This window comes from Stegostoma tigrinum, chromosome 1, assembly GCF_030684315.1.
Source record: "Stegostoma tigrinum isolate sSteTig4 chromosome 1, sSteTig4.hap1, whole genome shotgun sequence".
In the NCBI taxonomy this organism is placed as follows: domain Eukaryota; kingdom Metazoa; phylum Chordata; class Chondrichthyes; order Orectolobiformes; family Stegostomatidae; genus Stegostoma; species Stegostoma tigrinum.
In genome coordinates this window covers 114,294,337-114,313,001 of record NC_081354.1, presented here as the reverse complement: position 1 = coordinate 114,313,001, position 18,665 = coordinate 114,294,337, and the positions used below count along the sequence as shown (strand labels likewise).

At 38.2% G+C, this 18,665-nt stretch overlaps 1 protein-coding gene across 2 annotated transcripts in view; it reads left to right on the top strand.

Moving 5' to 3' along the window:
• The window catches only part of LOC125451920 (CCR4-NOT transcription complex subunit 7), a 45,006-nt gene extending 26,638 nt beyond the window's left edge, over positions 1-18,368 (top strand). The window contains exons 5-7 of one of the 2 annotated variants that reach the window (XM_048529672.2): positions 2,635-2,779; positions 5,032-5,142; positions 16,180-18,368. In XM_048529672.2, the coding sequence (XP_048385629.1) occupies positions 2,635-2,779; positions 5,032-5,142; positions 16,180-16,311 (388 nt within the window). In that variant the 3' untranslated portion in view covers positions 16,312-18,368. Of the gene's footprint in view, positions 1-2,634; positions 2,780-5,031; positions 5,143-6,749; positions 7,804-16,179 lie in introns of those variants that run through there. The other variant, XM_048529680.2, reaches the window with a different exon arrangement.
• The last annotated feature ends 297 nt before the right edge of the window (positions 18,369-18,665 follow it).

Genomic DNA, 18,665 nt, shown 5'->3' with positions numbered 1-18,665 from the left:
AACTATGTCAGTAATTTTCCTTCAGTTCTGTAGGTCCCCACCTTAGTAGTCTCTTAAGTGGAATTTTATCAGATGCCTTCTGGAAGTCTATAAACAACAACTATAAATATTCCCTGCCCATTACCTTAGTCACCTTATCAAAAAATTCAGTGAGATTTGTCAGGTACAACTTACCTGCCATGATTACATAATCGTCTCTGATTAAGTGAAAATTTTTGAGGTGTTTAGTTTACCTACCCTTTATTATAGACTCAGAGAATTTTCGCTAACACTGAGGTTAGGCTACCTGGTCTGTAATTCCCTGGTTTTCCTTTCTGAGTCTCCTAAAGTGGAGTGATTTGTAATGTTCCAATTCAAAGGAATGACACCTCTACCTCAGGAACTCTGATTATCGTTAGCACAACTATAAGGTGCTCCCCTTCTTTCTTTAATGCCCTTGGATGGAAACTGTTAGGTCCTGGGGATTTGTCACTTTTTAGTTCCAGTAATTTTCCCATTATCAATTGTTTTACTTACATTTTGTTCGTTCACTGTCCCTGATCCACTGTTAATTTGCTTGGCACTTCCAGCAAGCTATCCTCCTTTATACTGTAAATACAGAGGGAAAATTAACTATCCAACAGGTCTGGCATCTCCCTATAGTCATTTGACAATCTCCCCACTTTGTCTTTAGAGAACCAACATTGCTCCTGACTGGTTGATTTTCCATTATGTAACTACAGAATTTTTCTTATTGATTTTGATGTCCCTTTCAACTTTCCTTTCAAAGTCCCTTTTACTGGCTCTTATAAGCTGGTTAGTGGCCCTATGCTCATCTTTGTATCCTTCCCATTCTACGGATCTGTGTTTCTTTTCCATTTTTGTAAGCTCTTTCTTTTAGTCTTATGCTGTACCTTAGCTCTGTAGTTGTCCATGGCTGTTTTTTTCAGTGAAATATGATTTTAAAAACTGGTTCTGTGTCGTGTCAAATGTTTCCTTCAACATTCTGCACTGTCTTTTAGTCAGTTACTCCTGAACAGCTTTTCACTGTTTACTGTGGGCAGAATCTGTTTCATCTCATTAAAGTTGGCCATGCCTTGATGTAAAATTCTGGTAACTTTTCACTTCCGAAGCTGCATTGAGTTCAATCATGTTATGATCACTTTTTGATCATTCTTCACGTACAATTCGGTCACTTCTTAAATCTGGCAGATTTATCATTACTAAATTCAATGTTGCTTGTCCCCTTTATTTTGCCCAGAATGTATTGCCATAGGAAACTACCTGAGAGGCAACCCAGAATTTTTCTACCTTTCTGTGACAGGTGCTTGTCTACCTCTCCAACTCTATATTAATGTTAAAATCTCCCATTAGTACTGCTGTGCTTTTGCTATTTGTTTAATCAGCACACAACTCTTAATTGACAACACTGTCAGTGACACTTCCATTAGGAACTGGAAATTACTTGCCAATAATTGCTCACCAAACTTAGCCTGGGTTCTACCAAGGCTTCTGTACTGCAGACCTATAATGGCCTTGTCCAGTGTGGTGTATTATCGACGATTGTGTAGAGCTCCCCGTATTAACATTCTCTGTCATCAATGTATATATTATATCGACAAACGGTGGTCGCAGGTTGGCATTCTGCAGGAGTGATTCAAATTCTGATTGGTCAGACTTCTACTCTTTTCACAAGTCAGTAGTGTGATGGAATAGTATTCATTTGTCTGTATGACTGGCTCAAACAATACTCAAGCAGCTGAACACCATCCAGAGCAAAGCAGTGCTTGATTGGCTGTGCATCTACCACTTCAAACATTCACTCACTTCAGTGGAGCACGATTTTGGTCATCTGGACCATCTACAAGATGCACTGCAGCGAGTCATCAACGCTTTTCACCAGCAACTTCCAAAGTCATAATTTCCACACTGATGACTTACCATCTTTTAAAACATTTTTTGAATTTTTGAATTTCTCCGCCCTTTGGTGAATCTGTGGAAAAGGACTAGAGGCTGGGTCAGTAAGTATATTCAGAGCTGAGATGGACAAATTTTTGATTACGAAGAGAATCAAGAGTTCTCTGGAAAGGCAGGAAGGTGGAGTTGAGGATTATCAGATCAGCCATGATCTTGTTTAAAAGTGGAGAAGACTCGATGGGCTGAATGGCCTACTTCTGCTGCTGTGCCCTGTGACTTATTCTATAACTACACCAACCAAACTGCAGCAGTTCAAGAAGGGAGAGAGCCACCACTTCCGCAGTGCCAATTAGAGATGGTAACATCTAGCCTTGCTACTGAAATAGAAATTTTTAAAAAAGTACCAATAGCAGTTGTTCAGATATCTACAAATAGTTACCACATTCAAAGGATGAGAAACTTTAATGTAACAACAATATTCATCAACACCCATTCCTTGACCATTTCTCAGGTGCCTCAGGGGAGGAAGACGACAGGGGGATCTACTGTCACTGCTCTGAAATCAGCATTAAGTAATATGCTACGTGTCATCTCTGTGACAGAGGGCAGTCACTTGCTTGGAAAATTGCACCTTCCAACCTATATCTTATTTACGATCTGCAATTTGTGATATTGATATTAAATGTTTAATCATGAAGGTAAGATTTTAGTGATCACTGTATGGTTGTTTTGTTACAGTGGATATGACTTTGGCTACTTGATCAAAATACTTACTAATTCCAACTTGCCTGAAGAAGAACCAGACTTCTTTGAGATCCTACGATTGTTCTTCCCTGTAATTTATGATGTGAAATACCTCATGAAAAGCTGCAAAAATCTCAAGGTATTGCTGTAATTTTTCTAAAACTGAACTATGAAATTTTTTTTATGTTTAAAGGTTTTCATTACTAGCACAAATAGTGAACTTTATTTACAAAGAATTATTTTGTGGGCTGCTGAATGTTTGAAGGGTGTAGCCACTGAGAAATTGATTCAGAAATTTATACTTAACAATGTACAAACCTAATCTTAATCTATGTTAGGTTCATTAGTATATTCAGTATGCCAAAAATACCCTTGTTACTAAATGAGTGTACTCTTGTAATTTTGTAAAGTAAATGAAGTTACTAGGAGCAATCAGCTGTTTCATCGATCACCTTCCTTCCATCATAAGGTCAGAAGTGGGGATGGTTGCCAACAATTGCAGTGTTCAGCACCGTTTGCAACTCCTGCAAAGCTGAAGCAGTCCATGTCCAAATACCGCAAGATCTGACAATACTTGGCCTTGGACTGACAAGTGGCAAATAACATTCCAATCACGCAAATGCCAGGCAATGACTATCTCCAGTCAGAGATGACCTAATCACCATGACATTCAATGGTGTTACCATCACTGAATACCCCACCCACAACATCCTTGGGGTTCCAATTGACCAGAAACTCAACTGGACTCATTACATAAAAACAGTGACAACAAGAGCAGGTCAGAGGCTGGAAATGCTGCAGCAACTAAGTCACCTCCTGATTCCTCAAAAGCTGTCCACTATCTACAAAGCACAAGTCAGAAATGTGGTGGAATAATCCCCACTTGTCCAGATAGGTGCAGTTCCAACAACAGTCAGGAAGCTTGACACCATTCAGGACAAAGCCTGCTTGATTGAAATTGCATCCCTCCATAACCCCTGATGCGGTATCTACAAGATGCTCTGCAGAAATTCATCAAAGATCCTTGGGCAGCATCTTGGGCAACAAATAAATGAGAATGACACCACCTGCAAGTTCCCCTCCAAGCCACTCACTGCTCTCACTTGGAAATATATTGTCGTTCCTTCACTGTTGCTGGGTCAAAATCCTGGAATTCCCTTCCTCATGTCATTGTGGGTTAACCCACAGCAGGTGGACTCTAGCAGTTCAAGGAGGCAGCTCGCTACCATGTTCTCAAGGACAGTGAAGGGCAGGCAACAAATACTGGCCAGCCAGTGATTCTGACAAGTGAATAAAAGAAAATATTTTTTTCACTCTTGGGATGTGGACCTTGCTTGTTTGCACTAGCCATTCTTGCCTGTTCCTAATTGCTCTTGAGAAAGTGGTGGTGAACTACCTTCTTGAACCACTGCAGTCCATTTGACGTGGGTATGCCAAAACCTCAAGTTAAATACATTATTTTTACACTTGCCGAAATATTTCAGCCATGTGAGTCTTTAGCATTAGAAATTAATGATGGAGCTAATGTGAACACTTGACAAATTACAGCTAAAGTAAAAAGTTGTGCAATTGGAAACTACAAATGAAATCTCTAGCAATGAATTATATAACTAATGCTATCTGATGAGAGAGGGCTACAGGTGGTAATTTTTTTTTTCTTAATTTACTGAAAAATGTGCAATATTATTGCAGCATGTTCAGTAATTGAGTTTTGCGGTTTGAAAATAAGAGAGAATCCTGAGATATTGAGTGATTAGAATTAGGGATATAACATTAAGTAAGAGCATGTACATCTCTGAAATCTTTAATGTGGAAAACTGATGTAGCTAATCACTGTATGTGAGCAATTAATTAGATTATATATTTTTTCTAACTAAAGCTAGTATCAAATGCCACTCATTCTAGAAAGGATTTTACTCCAGATTTCCTGTTGGGAAGCATATTTTTGAGAGTATACTTATTTTCCCTGAATAGGTACGGTCCATTGCAGCTAGGTTAATCACTTACTGCCATGTCTGTCCATGTCATTTTTATTATAAAACTGGTCAGAAAGAACAATGTGTAGCTGATATTCTTAAACTGTCCTAGTTTTAATTTGTTTTTCAAATAAATTTTTGTGCATTTCCCCTAATTCCCTACACATTTTCTATGGCTCTCTGCATATCATTTTCTAAAATTTACAGTGTTATTTTAATAGCTTGAATGGGTTCAGTCTGTAATGGTACCATTTTAAAAGTTTTCTTTTACACTTGTCAGCTTGGCTAGAATATTTGATTGCTACTGTAGCAAATTTCTGCATGCAATTATTCAAATTTTATTTTCCCAATTTCCCTTTAAGTACAGTGTATTTTATAATTAATAAAATATATCTAAATAAAATTGTTTACACAGGGCGGCTTGCAAGAAGTAGCTGAACAGTTAGAGTTGGAGCGAATTGGGCCACAACATCAAGCAGGTTCAGACTCCCTATTAACAGGAATGGCCTTTTTCAAAATGCGAGAGGTATGTAATTAAAATCAAAACATTTTAAAATTAAATATGTTTGTTTTCTTTTGTGATACTTTTCAGAGTGAAACACATCATTGCTGAGTGGTTAACATTGCTATTATCTTAGATTATCTTCCAAATAGCAGAATTTACTGTTTACTTATAAAGTCATTGAATGGTTCCAGCACAAAGGGAGGCTATTTAACCCACATTTCAGTGTCAAATTTCTGTAAAACTCTTGTCATTTTTCAGAAGTCCTACAATGTTTTTCTCTGCCAACAATTCTCCAACTCCCTTTTGAAGACCTTAGTTGAATCTGTTTCCACCATACTGTCAAGTTTTGTTATTCTAAGTACAAAGAATAAATATTCATGTTAGATATTATAGAAAAGGGCAGCCTTGTCAAAACTTTTCATCTTGCATTTACAAGGTTACGTGTAAGATTACCAAATTTCAAATGATTACAACAATTTATATGATGGAAGAGGGTGCTGACTTAATAGCAAGTCAACTATGATTTGCTTGGAGAAAGCAACTGTGGTCACCCAAGCTCGTGGGTTAATTTTAGAAGAAAAAAAGTACCAAGCTTCAACAAGTTCCTTTTCTTTTTGCAGAAATCAGGTCCTTGTGCATAAATATATCACCCTTCGTGTTGTGAACTCAACTGGGTTGTCTTAAATTGGTGATAATGGGAACTGCAGATGCTGGAGAATCCAAGATAATAAAATGTGAGGCTGGATGAACACAGCAGGCCCAGCAGCATCTCAGGAGCACAAAAGCTGACGTTTCGGGCCTAGACCCTTCATCAGAGCTCTCTGATGAAGGGTCTAGGCCCGAAACGTCAGCTTTTGTGCTCCTGAGATGCTGCTGGGCCTGCAGTGTTCATCCAGCCTCACATTTTATTATCTTGTCTTAAATTGGTTATTGGTGCAGTTGTGAACAGTCACAATTGTTAAGTAAATGCTTCCCAAAATAACCTTTTAAGACTAGGCATTTTGGTTATGGTTTTGTAACTACATGCTGGTTGACTATGTTTTGAACTCTGTCTATTACAAGCAACCAGAGAACGTTCTGTTGATTTGATCAACCATTTGGACATATGGCCTGTGTCTACCATTGCGCTAATACTGAAATTCACTCAATGCTGCTAAGGTGTGTGATAGGATGAATGTTTTTATGGAATGGTGGTGCCATTCTGTCTGTGAAAAATACCATCCTTGAAGTCAGGCTTGTCTACATGAATGGTTTCTTCTACCAAAAATGCAAATATCAGTCCAAAAAGGCCAAATGTCTGACGAATTCGAATCTTTTCACTAGCACAGTCTTTTCAAGGTTCTGCAATATTCGCGTTTAGTGCTTTGAAGCACCTGTTTTTAGTTAATTGCATAATATTAAAAAAACTGGTATAGTTATTAAGATCTCATTAAATGAAAGAAAAGTAACTAGAAGAAAATGAATGAGCCATATCTTTAATGTCCTCCAGATGTCCCAGTGCAGTTCTATAGAAATGTAGTCACTGTTATTTTGTATACAAACATGACAGCCTATTTGCACATAACAAGATCCCATAAACAACAGTGAGATGAATGACAAGTTGATTTGTTTTGATGACAATTATTTAGGGATTAATATTGGACAGGACAATCACAGAACTCCCTGCTCCACTTCGAGGAAGTGACGTGGGATATTTTACATCCATGTGGACATGAGGACCGGACCTCAGTTTAACATCTCGTCTGAAAGATGATACCTTTGACAACACAGCAGTACCACAGTACTGTTTTAAAGTCACAGTCTCAAATTATGGATTGCGCTTTGAACCCATGGCCTTCTAACTTGGATTAGAATACTACCAATGACTTGAGAATCACATTTTATGACGTGCTGAACTCTAGAGATGGCGTGCTGTACGTTAGTAAAGGCAGTTCTGCATTTTCAATTAATTTCTTGTTACAGTAATCTTAAAAATGTAGAAATAATGAGCCATTTAGATAATATTGTTGCTTAGTCCCTCAATCAGGATCACGGAACCTTTTCTGTTAATTCCTGCATACCTCCCTGCTTTTTAATGTTGTGTGACATGAACAACGCTAACAAGATTAACATTTATTGTTCACTTTTAATTGCCCCGAGAAGGTGCACTAGTGTTTTTTTTCCCCATTTTTGAGTGCTTAAACCCAAGTCAGCATTTACTTTGCGAGATGGAAGTGTATTCCGTAAAGTAACACAACTCTCTGCTTAGAATCCTGTGGGCTGTTTAGACTTGCGTGGAGCCAAAAAACATTGTTTCCTTCAGTATTTTATGTGGGCTGTTTATCTGTTATAGTTCAGTTGCTAAGGTGAATTATTTTAAATTCGAGGCTAACAGTTGAATTGGCCTTTAAAAGTACAATTCATCTGTGGGTGCATTCCTTGTTAACTGCAAAGAAGAAAGACTGAATATGAAGACAGAGGGGAAAAAAACAATTCTGAGATGATTTATCTTAGGGTTGCTACCTTGAATGGTTCCCTAATTTGAGAATTATAATTTAGATTTGATGGAGAATTACAAAGTGTTAAATGTACATTGTATCTTTTATTTCTGTTTTTGCTCAGATAATATATGACTATTTGAATTTGTAATGTTGTTCTTTATGCTGTGATGGTTTGAAATTAAATTTCTAGTGTCTCAATTGATGTTTGTAGTCCTGTCAAAAATTTTTAACATGTGTAAGCCTAATTCCTTCCAAATACTTCAACAGCTAGAAACTATGCTTAAATCATCATACAGTTTAATATATTGTGAAGAAACAATGATTTGGCAAGAATTGTTTTAGAAAGGCCATAAATGTTTTCACATTGTTTCATTTGGTTTTGAAAAGCATGGTTTATTTTTATTAGTTGTCTTTAAACGCATAGAGGTCGAGTACAGTTCACATATTTTTGGTCTTAACATTTAATGTGTAGCAATATCTTCTCTGCGAGACCACTTGACTGAGCACATTTGTCATAAAAACATGCAGCAGGAATAAAGTATAAAAGTACAAAATTTGATGTAAGTGGAACTAGCTGCGAAGGTGGGGAGAAAGATGTTGCTTCTTTGCCTTCAAAGCTTGTATGGTCTCTAGAACTTGTCAGAATGTGTTTCCAAATTTATGGTAATCTGCTGCATTCTTTATGACCTGGCAATCATAAAATCTTGCCTTCTGACTACTGATGGGCACCTTGAAGGGAGGTGAGAAGACAACATCCAGGGCCTCATTGCTTTGGATATCCTGTCCTTGACTATCTCACTGTACAAGATTCTGCTGAAAGTATTCCCATATCACTGTTACTGCACAACTCCTGACCTCTGCTGTGTGCCATCGGTTTTTTTTTGTCAAAATCTTGAATTTCAAGATACCACTAATCAAATTTCATTACAACATTATGTGACAACGTATTGATTAATGCAGACAAAACATAACTACTTACCCTATTATTAAAAAAAACAAATAAACTGCAGAGATAATGGGAACTGCAGATTCTGGAGAATCCAAGATAATAAAATGTGAAGCTGGATGAACACAGCAGGCCAAGCAGCATCTCAGGAGCACAAAAGCTGATGTTTCGGGCCTAGACCCTTCGTCAGAGATGCTGTTAATCAGGAAGAAAAACAGAAGTTGCTGGAAAAGCTCAGCAGGTCTGGCAGCTTCTGTGAAGAAAATATCAGAGTTAAAAATCAGACCCTTCTGAGGAATGGTCACCAGACTCGAAACATTAACTCTGATATTTTCTTCACAGATGCTGCCAGACCTGTTGAGCTTTTCCAGCAACTTCTGTTTTTATAACTACTTACCCTTGTTGTTTTCTTTAGAACCTGTCTAGTAGGTGTCTTTGTCACATTTGGTGCTTCAACATAGTACTGTTGCAGTTTGTAGGTCATGGTGTCTGGTGAAAGACTGCTGACTTTCATTGTGGGGAGACTGTAAGTGGCTGCCATGGACTGCACTGCCTTGACATTGAAGCAGCAGTCTGGACAGGCCAGTTGGGTGAGAGACATCAGTTATGGTTTGAGCACAAAAGCTGTCATCTTGAGAAGGGACAGCAGATTTGTGAAACTAAAGAGCCGTGTATGGTACACTAATAATCCAAACCGCCTGCTGGAGAAAAGATTGTTCACCTGCTTTGAGACTGCATATACCTTTTGAGCACTCATATCCACAGATATAGCAGTTTGAGCTTCTCTACAGAAAGCCTGTGCCTAGTCGGAGTCATATTTCTCTATATCCTTGACAATGATGACTGGCTGTACACTGACCTCAAAATTCACAAAGCATTTGTGTGTATCCAACCCTCCAGCTGTCTTTACGTTGTCTTATCAGAATTCTTATTTGAATTCTGTGCTGCAGAACTCATTTGTAACCCTACCCTTTGGTAGCTGGCACATGCACTGCCCTTTCTCCTGTGTGAGCTGAAGCCTAATTGTGCCTTGTGACTTATCTGCTCATCCACTCTCTATCTCTCTTAAAATATGAACACTTCCCATGTCTGAGCTGCAAGTTTCAGATTAAATGACAGTGCTTCTTTGTGTATACATCTCAGTTCATTCACACCCATCATCAGGTGCACTGACTGGCCTGGAGGCAGTTCCTGGATGCCTGAAAACATAAATGCAGAAGTGCAGCATTAGGTTGAGTATTGCAGGGTAGGTGTATAGCAAGAATTGCTTCGTCACACTGTCTGCAAGTTTGTAGTTTTCCCTTATTTAAATTGTGTTCTCATAGTATGTTTTTGTTCGAGTACAGTTTGTAAGTACAGAACTTGCCTGAATAGCACTGCCTTTCATTTTAGTGCGGTCACAGTGCATGTGCCAAGAAACAGCTTGTGATAGTATGTGTTCAGTCATTTTTAAAATTTGAAATACAACACCACCTTGCTTGCTGCTCCTTTCTCCTGGCCCCTTCACATCTCTCATTTGCTGCTTCCCTTACCTGTTCCTCTCACTGCCTTGCATTCACTTGAACTAGTTCTTGGGAAATAGGTGTCAAGAGTGAAGAATTGAGGGGTTTGGGAGAGGGTTAAGGGGTAGGAGGGTTGAGAGAAGAAAGCAATGAATGGGACAAGCTGAAGTTTCACCAGAGGGAAGTGTTTGGAAGTGGATAGTGGCAAGTGGGTGGTAGTGTGGGGGTTGGGGGATGGAAATGAAGAGTGAGGGTTGAGATGGAAACTGAGCAGGAGGGAGAGGAAACAGCAAATGAGAAACAGTGCTTCAGCATGATAGAAGTGACAAGTCTGAGTTTGAGAGGGTAAAATGGGAATGGGGATTGATAAAGGGCAATGGTGAGTAAGAGGAGGAGAGTGGGAATGGCAAGCAGGAAGGAGGGGGTCAGGAGATGGAAGTGCAAGCGAGGAGGAGTTTTGGGAGAGGATAGTGCAAGCCGGAAGAAGGCGTTCAGGAGAGGGAAGTGGCAAGTGGGAAGAAGGGTATTTGGATAAAGAAGCAGGAGTAAGATAGGAAAGTTAAGGGAGTGAGGAGATGGGGATTAGTTTAAAGTTGGAACAATGTTGGAAAAAGGCAGAAGTGAACGAAATGGAGGGAAATGGGAAACAGTGAACAGGATGCAAGTCAGGAACAGCAGTAAGCTGGGAAGAGAAGTAGAAAACTTGTCTGAAAATAGTCAATGTTCAAGATATTCAGTAAGTTTTAATCTAAAAGTTATGGGTCAAGAATGTCACCTAATGCCATTTTGATTGTGGTAAAAGTCTCAGGTGTTTTAATTTTGTACATCCCTTTTAAAAACACATTCAGACTGCTATCTGGAATAAAAGCAAATCGGAGCGAAGAGTCATCTAGACTCTACATTAGCTTGCTGTCTGACCCACTGTGATCTCCAGCATTTGTTGTTTTCAGTATAGTTTCCAGCATCTGCAGTAATTTGTTACTACTATTAATCCACAAACCTAGGTAATACTCTGGGCACACAAAAATAGATTGCTTGAAAAGCTCAGGAGGTCTGGCAGCATCTTGGAGAGAAATCAGATTTAACGTTTTGGGTTGAATGATCCTTCTTAAGTGTCTGGGGACCTAGGTTCAAATCCTGCCATTGCAAGTAGTGGAATTTGAACTCAATTTTGAAAAAAAATTAGAAATTACATTTCTATGCATTGTCAAATGTCAAAAAACTTATCTCATTCATTAATATCCCTCAGGGAAGGAAACTACCATCCTGTGTGATCTGGCCTCCTGTGACACCAGACCTAAGGCAGTGTGCTTAATGCTTAACAGTTAATTAGGGATGGCCAATAAATGCTGGACTAACCAGTGAGGCCCACATCCCATAAATGAATTAAAAACTTGGTTTTTCAAGAAAAGCTGCACAATAGATTCTAATGGGGATCTGACAAAGTGCATACATGGAAATATATCTTGATGCTAGTTGAGGTAGCCTAAATAACTTTACCAATAATCTGGTGCACTATCTCCTCCAGTCGATCAAATACAAGCAATCGTGCCTCCTCTCCCCACTTCTGTAGAGTCTCTTTTCAGGTTCTTCTGATCAGGTTTTACTTTACCCAGCAAGAGATATAGAAGCGTATCATTGAACTTGTTTGGTTAATTGGTCAGAGCTGAATTCCCAGATGTGCGCAGAATCTGAGAGATGTACATTGATAAGTGCTTGCAGGTGATGTTGTGCATGTTAGACGTGAGCTGTGGTTGCTTGAATTTGCAGATGGGGGAGCTGAGCATAATGTGAAGTTGGCCATGTGGTATGTAGGTGATGCATTCACTGACCTTGGCCATTTGTGTACAGTTATTGAATTTTTTGAAATATTGCAACCAGATCCTCAGACTCCTTTTGTTGACCGCTGCGTAGAGTGGCTCCCATTCTTTTTTCGTTCTCAGGAACAGAACCTCACCATCTTTCCAACACCAAAACATTTAGCGCTAAATTGAAGAACCAATTGGATTCTCTCACTCTGGCTACTTCATTGATGTTATTTACTTGTTTGCTTTCTGAAACTATTTCAAGACCAGCAATTTAATTCCTTTAATATTGCAGGCTGCCTTTTATGTTTTAGCTTCACAGGAATGTGGATTCCATGTTGTGCCTGTTGCTGTTCACTGCTGAGGTGTGTGGTGCAACCGTAGAACCAAGCAGATGGCACATTCCTAGCTGTGTTGGGGCTCCTTTCTGCCTGCATCACCTCAGTCATGTGGGGTAACTACACATTCCAATTTCTAAGCCTGTAAATCAGCTTTGTTGGAGTTTTAGCCCTAAACTGAGCAACTATAGTCAATCAGCTTCATTTTAGTGGTGAGAAAGCTTCTAGAGTTAATAATGTGCAATGAAGTTGATTGTTACTTGGGCAAGTATGGGTTTATTAAGGAAGCCAGCATGGATTTAATGAGGGGAAGTGTGCTTAACTGTTTGGAGTTTTTTGATTTCACAGAGGAGGTTGATGGGAGTGACATGGTGCACATTGACTTCAAAGAAGCATTTGATATAATGGGAAACAGATTTATGAACAAAGTGGTAACATGGATATAACATTGGCTGAATGAAACAATAGTGATAATGGATATTTTTTGGTCTGAGGAGAGAATTCCTAGCTGTGTTGGGACTTTGGCCAAATGTATATTAATTACCAAGAAGTTGTTACAGCAGCCACAATTTTAGCATTTGCGGATGACTTAAAACATGAAAGTATTGTTAGCCATGATGATTTTGTGGAACTTCAAAATGATATAGACAAATTATGGAAAAAGGTAGCAAATGGCAGATTAATTAAATTAAATGCAGAGAACTGTGAGGTTCCTTGTACAGGAAGAACACAAAGAAAAAACTAAAGGGAACAATTTTAGGAGCCCTGCAGATATAGAGCTGCTTGGGTACATAATTGCACACCATTGAAGGTGATAGGGCAGATTAAGAGAGTACTCAGCATAAAGTATCTTAAGCATTATTCGTGGTAGATAGAGTACTGCAATAAGGAGACTACAGTAAATTTACATAAAATGCTGCATTTGTTTTATCTATGGTATCGTGCACATAACTGGGCACCGTACTTTAAGAAGAATGTGAAAACACTAGAGAGAGTACAGAAAGAAAAGATTGTCAATAATGATTCCAGGGATAAATAACTTAATTTCGTAGGTAGACATATAGAAATTAGGACTCATTTCCTTGGAGATGATGAGGTCAAAAGGAGATTTTGCAGCAGTATTCAAAGGTGCGTGGGCAGACTACAAACATTGTTGCCATTTGTGAAAGAATTCAGAATCAGCAGGACAGATTTTGGGTATTCATTAAAGAAGTAATGGAGACATGAGGAAAATCTTTTTCATGCAATAAATGGTTAAGAAGATCCAGATGGTGCTGCCTGAGAGAGTGGGGGAAGCAGATTCAATTCAGGTATTGAAGGGGGTATTACATTATTATCTGAAGAGAATGAATTTGCAGGGTTACAGGGAGAAAGCTGGGGAATGGCACCAAGTGCATGGCTTATTTGGAGAGCTCCCATTGATATGATGGACCAGATGCTGACCTTCTTCTGTGTTGTAATGATACTGTTTATGAAACAAAATGTGTTTTAATCTTGGCTGAATTATCATTATGGTATGTAGGTGGGTGGGATCAACACAAGATGGAGGATTACACTTTAATGATAGTGTAAAGATTAGCTTATCAACTGGGTAGGAGTCTGATAGACGCTTTGGTTGGAGAAAAAGAAAGTTTGTTATGGGAAATACAAAACATAATCGACAGAGGAAACAGATCATAGAATTAATCAAAGATTAATTACAGAATGGTTACAAGAAGGCAGAATTAAAGGCATTCCATGTGAATATACTCAGCATTTGCAATAAGGTAGATGTTCTTATGGTGCTAGAAGCAGTAAATAGGTAGGAGTTAATTGCCACTACAGAGAAATGGCTGCAGAACAACCAAGTCAGAAAACTGAAGGGATGGAATGAGTGCACTAATGATGGAGATTTCCAATTGAAAGAACGAAATATAGAATCTGTGTGAAGCTAAGAAATAAGGTCAACCAATTGGGTTTGGTTTATGGGCCACCAAATAGTAATGATACTGCAGGGCATGATATAAATCATGAAATTGTAGGTGCAAATAGCAAGGGTAAAGGACTGGGTATATCTAATGAGCAGCAATACTATGGAAGAAAAATGTCCAAGATTTGGAGCAATATATTGAGAACCAATTGGAGAACCAGGCTATTTTGATGTAGCGAGAAAAATGGAATTAAGAATTCTTGTAAAATAAGTTTTTAAGTTTGATTAAAGATGTAGTTCCATTTAAGTCTGGGATCTTAACTTCATAATTGCCCTTGTTTTGAATTTATATGGACTTTTTAAAAAAAAATTTTCATTCAGGGAATGTGGGTGTCACTAGCATTTATTGCTCATCCCTAAATGCCCTGGAGCTGAGTGGCTTGCTAGGCCTTTTGAGGGCAATTAAGAATTACATTTTTATGGATTTGGAGTTGCATGTAGGCCAGAACAGGTAAGGACTGCAGAGATTGGCTGTGGTGATCTGAAAAACAGCATCGAAATCTTTGACGGTGGGTAACGAAAGGCTGGTGTATGTAAAGAATTAATGCTTGGTTTACAAAAAACATGTATTCCTTTTTAAAGCAAAAGTATCCAACAGGAAAAGCAAGACAGCTTTGGCTAATGAAGAATCTTTAAGAACGGTAGTCAAAGTTGCATACTTATAAAGTTATCTTAAAAAATGTTGTAATCATGATGGCTTTTAACACATTTCCAGACTCTCTGGTCGTTGAGAACATCCTTCCTGCATTTACCCTGCCAAACCGGTTAGAATTTTATAAGTTACTATGAAATCGCCTCATTTTTCTACATACCAGCTAGCATTAGTAAAAAGTAGTCGTGTTGGAGAAACTAATAGAACTGAAAGGTAACAAATCCCCAGGACCCAATGATCTTCATCCTAGAGTATGAAAGGTGTGATATTGGATGCATCAATGATCATTTCAAATTCTGTTCATATTTCTGTGTTACCTACAAATTACAAAGTTGCAAATGTAATTCCTATTTAAGAAAGGAGAGAAATAGAGAACCAGGAAATAGATGCCAGTTGGCGGGGGTGGGGATGCGAAACTAGAAGCGACATGTAACTATTGCATACCCAAAAAAAAATTCAAGAGGATTTGGACAGGATGTGTGAATATGCAAGAGTAAGGTGTACATAAATGTGAGGTTATCCACTTTAGTAGTGGAACAGAGGTTCAGGTTCATTTTTTAAATAGTGAGAGATAAGAAATTGTGAAAAACCAAAAGAACTGTGGATGTTGTAAATCAGGAACAGAAACAGAAGTTGCTGGAAAAACTCAGCAGATCTGGCAGCACCTGTGAAGGAAAAACATCAGTTCACATTTCAGGTCCAGTTGAGGAAGGGTCAGATGCTGCCAGACCTGCTGAGCTTTTCCAGGAACTTCTATGATTGGAAAATTGTTGCCAAAGGGATCTCGCAATTCTTATGAATCAGTTTGGCAGACAAATGGTATTTTAAAGCCATTATTGTAAGAGGTTAGGAGTACAGGGGCAAAGAAGACTTGCTTTAATTGTATAAAACGTTGGTGAGAACACACCTTGATTATTCTGTGCATTTCTGGACCCCTTGCAAAAGGGAACATAAGTTTCTCACGAAGGGCAGTACAGGTTCACCAGACTGATTCCTGTGATGGCACGATTTTATGAGAGATTGAGCAGACTGGGCATGTAATCTCTGGAGTTTAGACCAATGAGAGGCATTCTCAGAAAATCACAAAATTCTTAAAAGGATAGGCAGGGTAAATGCAGAACAGATATTTCCTTTGGGTAGGGATGGGAGGGAATCTAGAAGCCATTTTGGACCAAGATGAAGAGGAACTTTACTCCTCAGTGCGGTGAACCTTCGGAATTCTGTACCCCAAAGGAGGGTGGTCTTTAAGTAAGTTCAAGACAGAGCCTGATGACTTCTTGTGACTAATGACATGAATCTTTTACTCAGTAATGACTTTACTGAAGTTTAATTTGTTTGCTTGTCTTATTTGTTTCTTCACCTCTAGATGTTCTTTGAAGATCACATTGATGATGCCAAATATTGTGGCCACCTGTATGGTCTTGGCTCAGGGTCATCCTATGTTCAAAATGGTACGGGAAATGCATATGAAGAAGAAGCCAATAAACAGCAGCCTTGACCGGAAATGGGGAGATTAATTTTTTGGGCCACATATACTGGATCTAATTTTTATCTGTGTCTGAGTTCTTTATGTTCACTAGATTTGTGCCAACTTCTTGGTCATTTTGACCTTGGTAAGGAAACTCCATGATCATATAATTTGCCTATTTGGTTCCAATGCAGATTTTCTTTATCAAAGATTGCTGGAGAAAGTGGGAAAAATAATTACCTGGATGAATTTTCAAGCAGTTATTTTCCCCTCTTCCTAAAAGCATGCAATAAGTATCAACTGGTTTTTACCATTCCCATCTAATACATGGCACTTAAAATAAAAACAGGAATTTTAGCTATTCAGGATTGTGGACCATCGAATTTGCACTTTAAAGAGTGACTGGTTCCTCTATTTTATGGGAATTTTGCTGCTTCTTCTTCTCACAAGTGAGATGAGAAAGCCCAGAAACTTGAACTACTTCACACCATTGAGTTAACTGTTTATGGATTTTCCGTGCCTGCTGGCTTAGTGTGACAGCATCTCTGCTACCAGTTTGTGGTAACAAACAATATTACCGAAGCTCTTGTATTTGCTGCAGTTGAAGAAGGAGACCTGTAAGTGTTGCCTTACAATTTTTCCTTTTGACATCATTTTTTTTCTGGGAATGCCTCCCGTACACACAGTTCTAACATATCAGAAGTGCAGCTAGCTGAACCAAAACCAGCATCTGACATGCTTAGTGCTGCAGCTACAATGCTTGTTTGTACATGAACTGCATTGTTGCAATGAAATAAACCTTGAATGAGTTTAATTTCAATTTTAAAAACTTACAGTTTATACTGATCACACCCCTGCACTGATGTCGTTGGTGCCAGATTATGTGATGTAATATTGTTTATGACAATGAACATTTTTCAACTGAAGAATTTTCTGAGATTTTTAAAACATCAGCTTTATTATAAAATGTATATTTTCATTCTTAGTGGCAGTAATTACAACAGTGCAGGAGCACCTCAGTTAACACCAAAGCTAGGCTTCCTCCAAAAAGTTTAAAATGGCACTGTCCAATTTACATAGAATTTTTAACTTCACTTAGGGTTTTCTTTGATTAAATCCTTTTCAAACAAAATATTACAGAAATGTCATTTAACTGCATTTTAACCAGTGTTTTTATTTTTGACTCACCTTCCTGTCCACCTAGTCAAGTACCAGGCTTCAAATTCTCTCTTGCTCACGGCTGTGTTTTTTCTGTAGATCAGATTGCAGGAAGCACAAGTTCACAAGTGAAAAACAGTTTAGTTTTCCTCTTTTGGAACACCACATTTTTTGTGGCTTAGCTGAAAACTGATAAAAATCGTTTTAAGTTGCTGTCTGCTGAAATTCATGCCCTTGATTTGGAGAGATAGGCAATTCTTTCTGTACTAGCACAGTGCAAGGCTAGACATGCATTCTGAAATATTGGATTGTAATGCTGTTATGGCTTTCAAAGTGGCTGTTAACATGTACATCCCAGAATTAATGACAATTCATAATTAACACTTCAGTACCACTGTTTTACTTAGCATTTTACTTCTGTAGGATCAAAAAGGTGAAATTTTAAAAATCTTTGAAAAGCCAGTCTTGTCTTTTTACAGTATTGCAATTCCATAAGTAGCATTAAGTACGTACATCAACTAAGTGATGCTGGTTTTGATGCAGCATGACTTGCTATGCAACCCCTTTAGTACATTATATAAGAGCTGTAAATACTATGTGATATATTGAGTCTTATGCATTGTATTCTGCATGCATCTAGAGCAGCTGAGCAGGAAGACCTGTAGCGATTAGCTGGTACTTGCCTCAAACCATCCAATGCATGTTGCAGAATTCAGTCCATCATTATTAGATTTCAACGAGCTTAGCGATAGGTCAAAATCCCCAGACCAATGTGACGACAATGTAATTAATGTGTTCTGTTCTTTCATTACGTTACAGAACTGTAACTTAATGGACCTTTTATAAAACAATTATGTGAAGACAAGGTATTATTTGTTTTTAAACCTTTTTGTAAATAAAGGCTTCAAATTTGTTTCTTACTTACATAAGGTCTGGTTGCTTGTTTTTATTGGTTCAAGATGCCCATTATATTTCTCATGGTTCATTGGAATGAAATAAATCCTATTGCTTCCAGCCTAACCAACAAACTGAACAGCATAAGTTATCTTGTATTTTCCAGTTGAACTTAGGAATGCAATTGCTTGTTTAGTGGCATTCATTCCTTCACCTATTGTCTCTGACCTGCAAGGTGTAATAAATTAATCAAAAGCAAATGGGTACTAAAATGTAATGTTCTAACTTACAATTCATATTAAGTCTCTAGCGTACCATTCCACATAAGATTA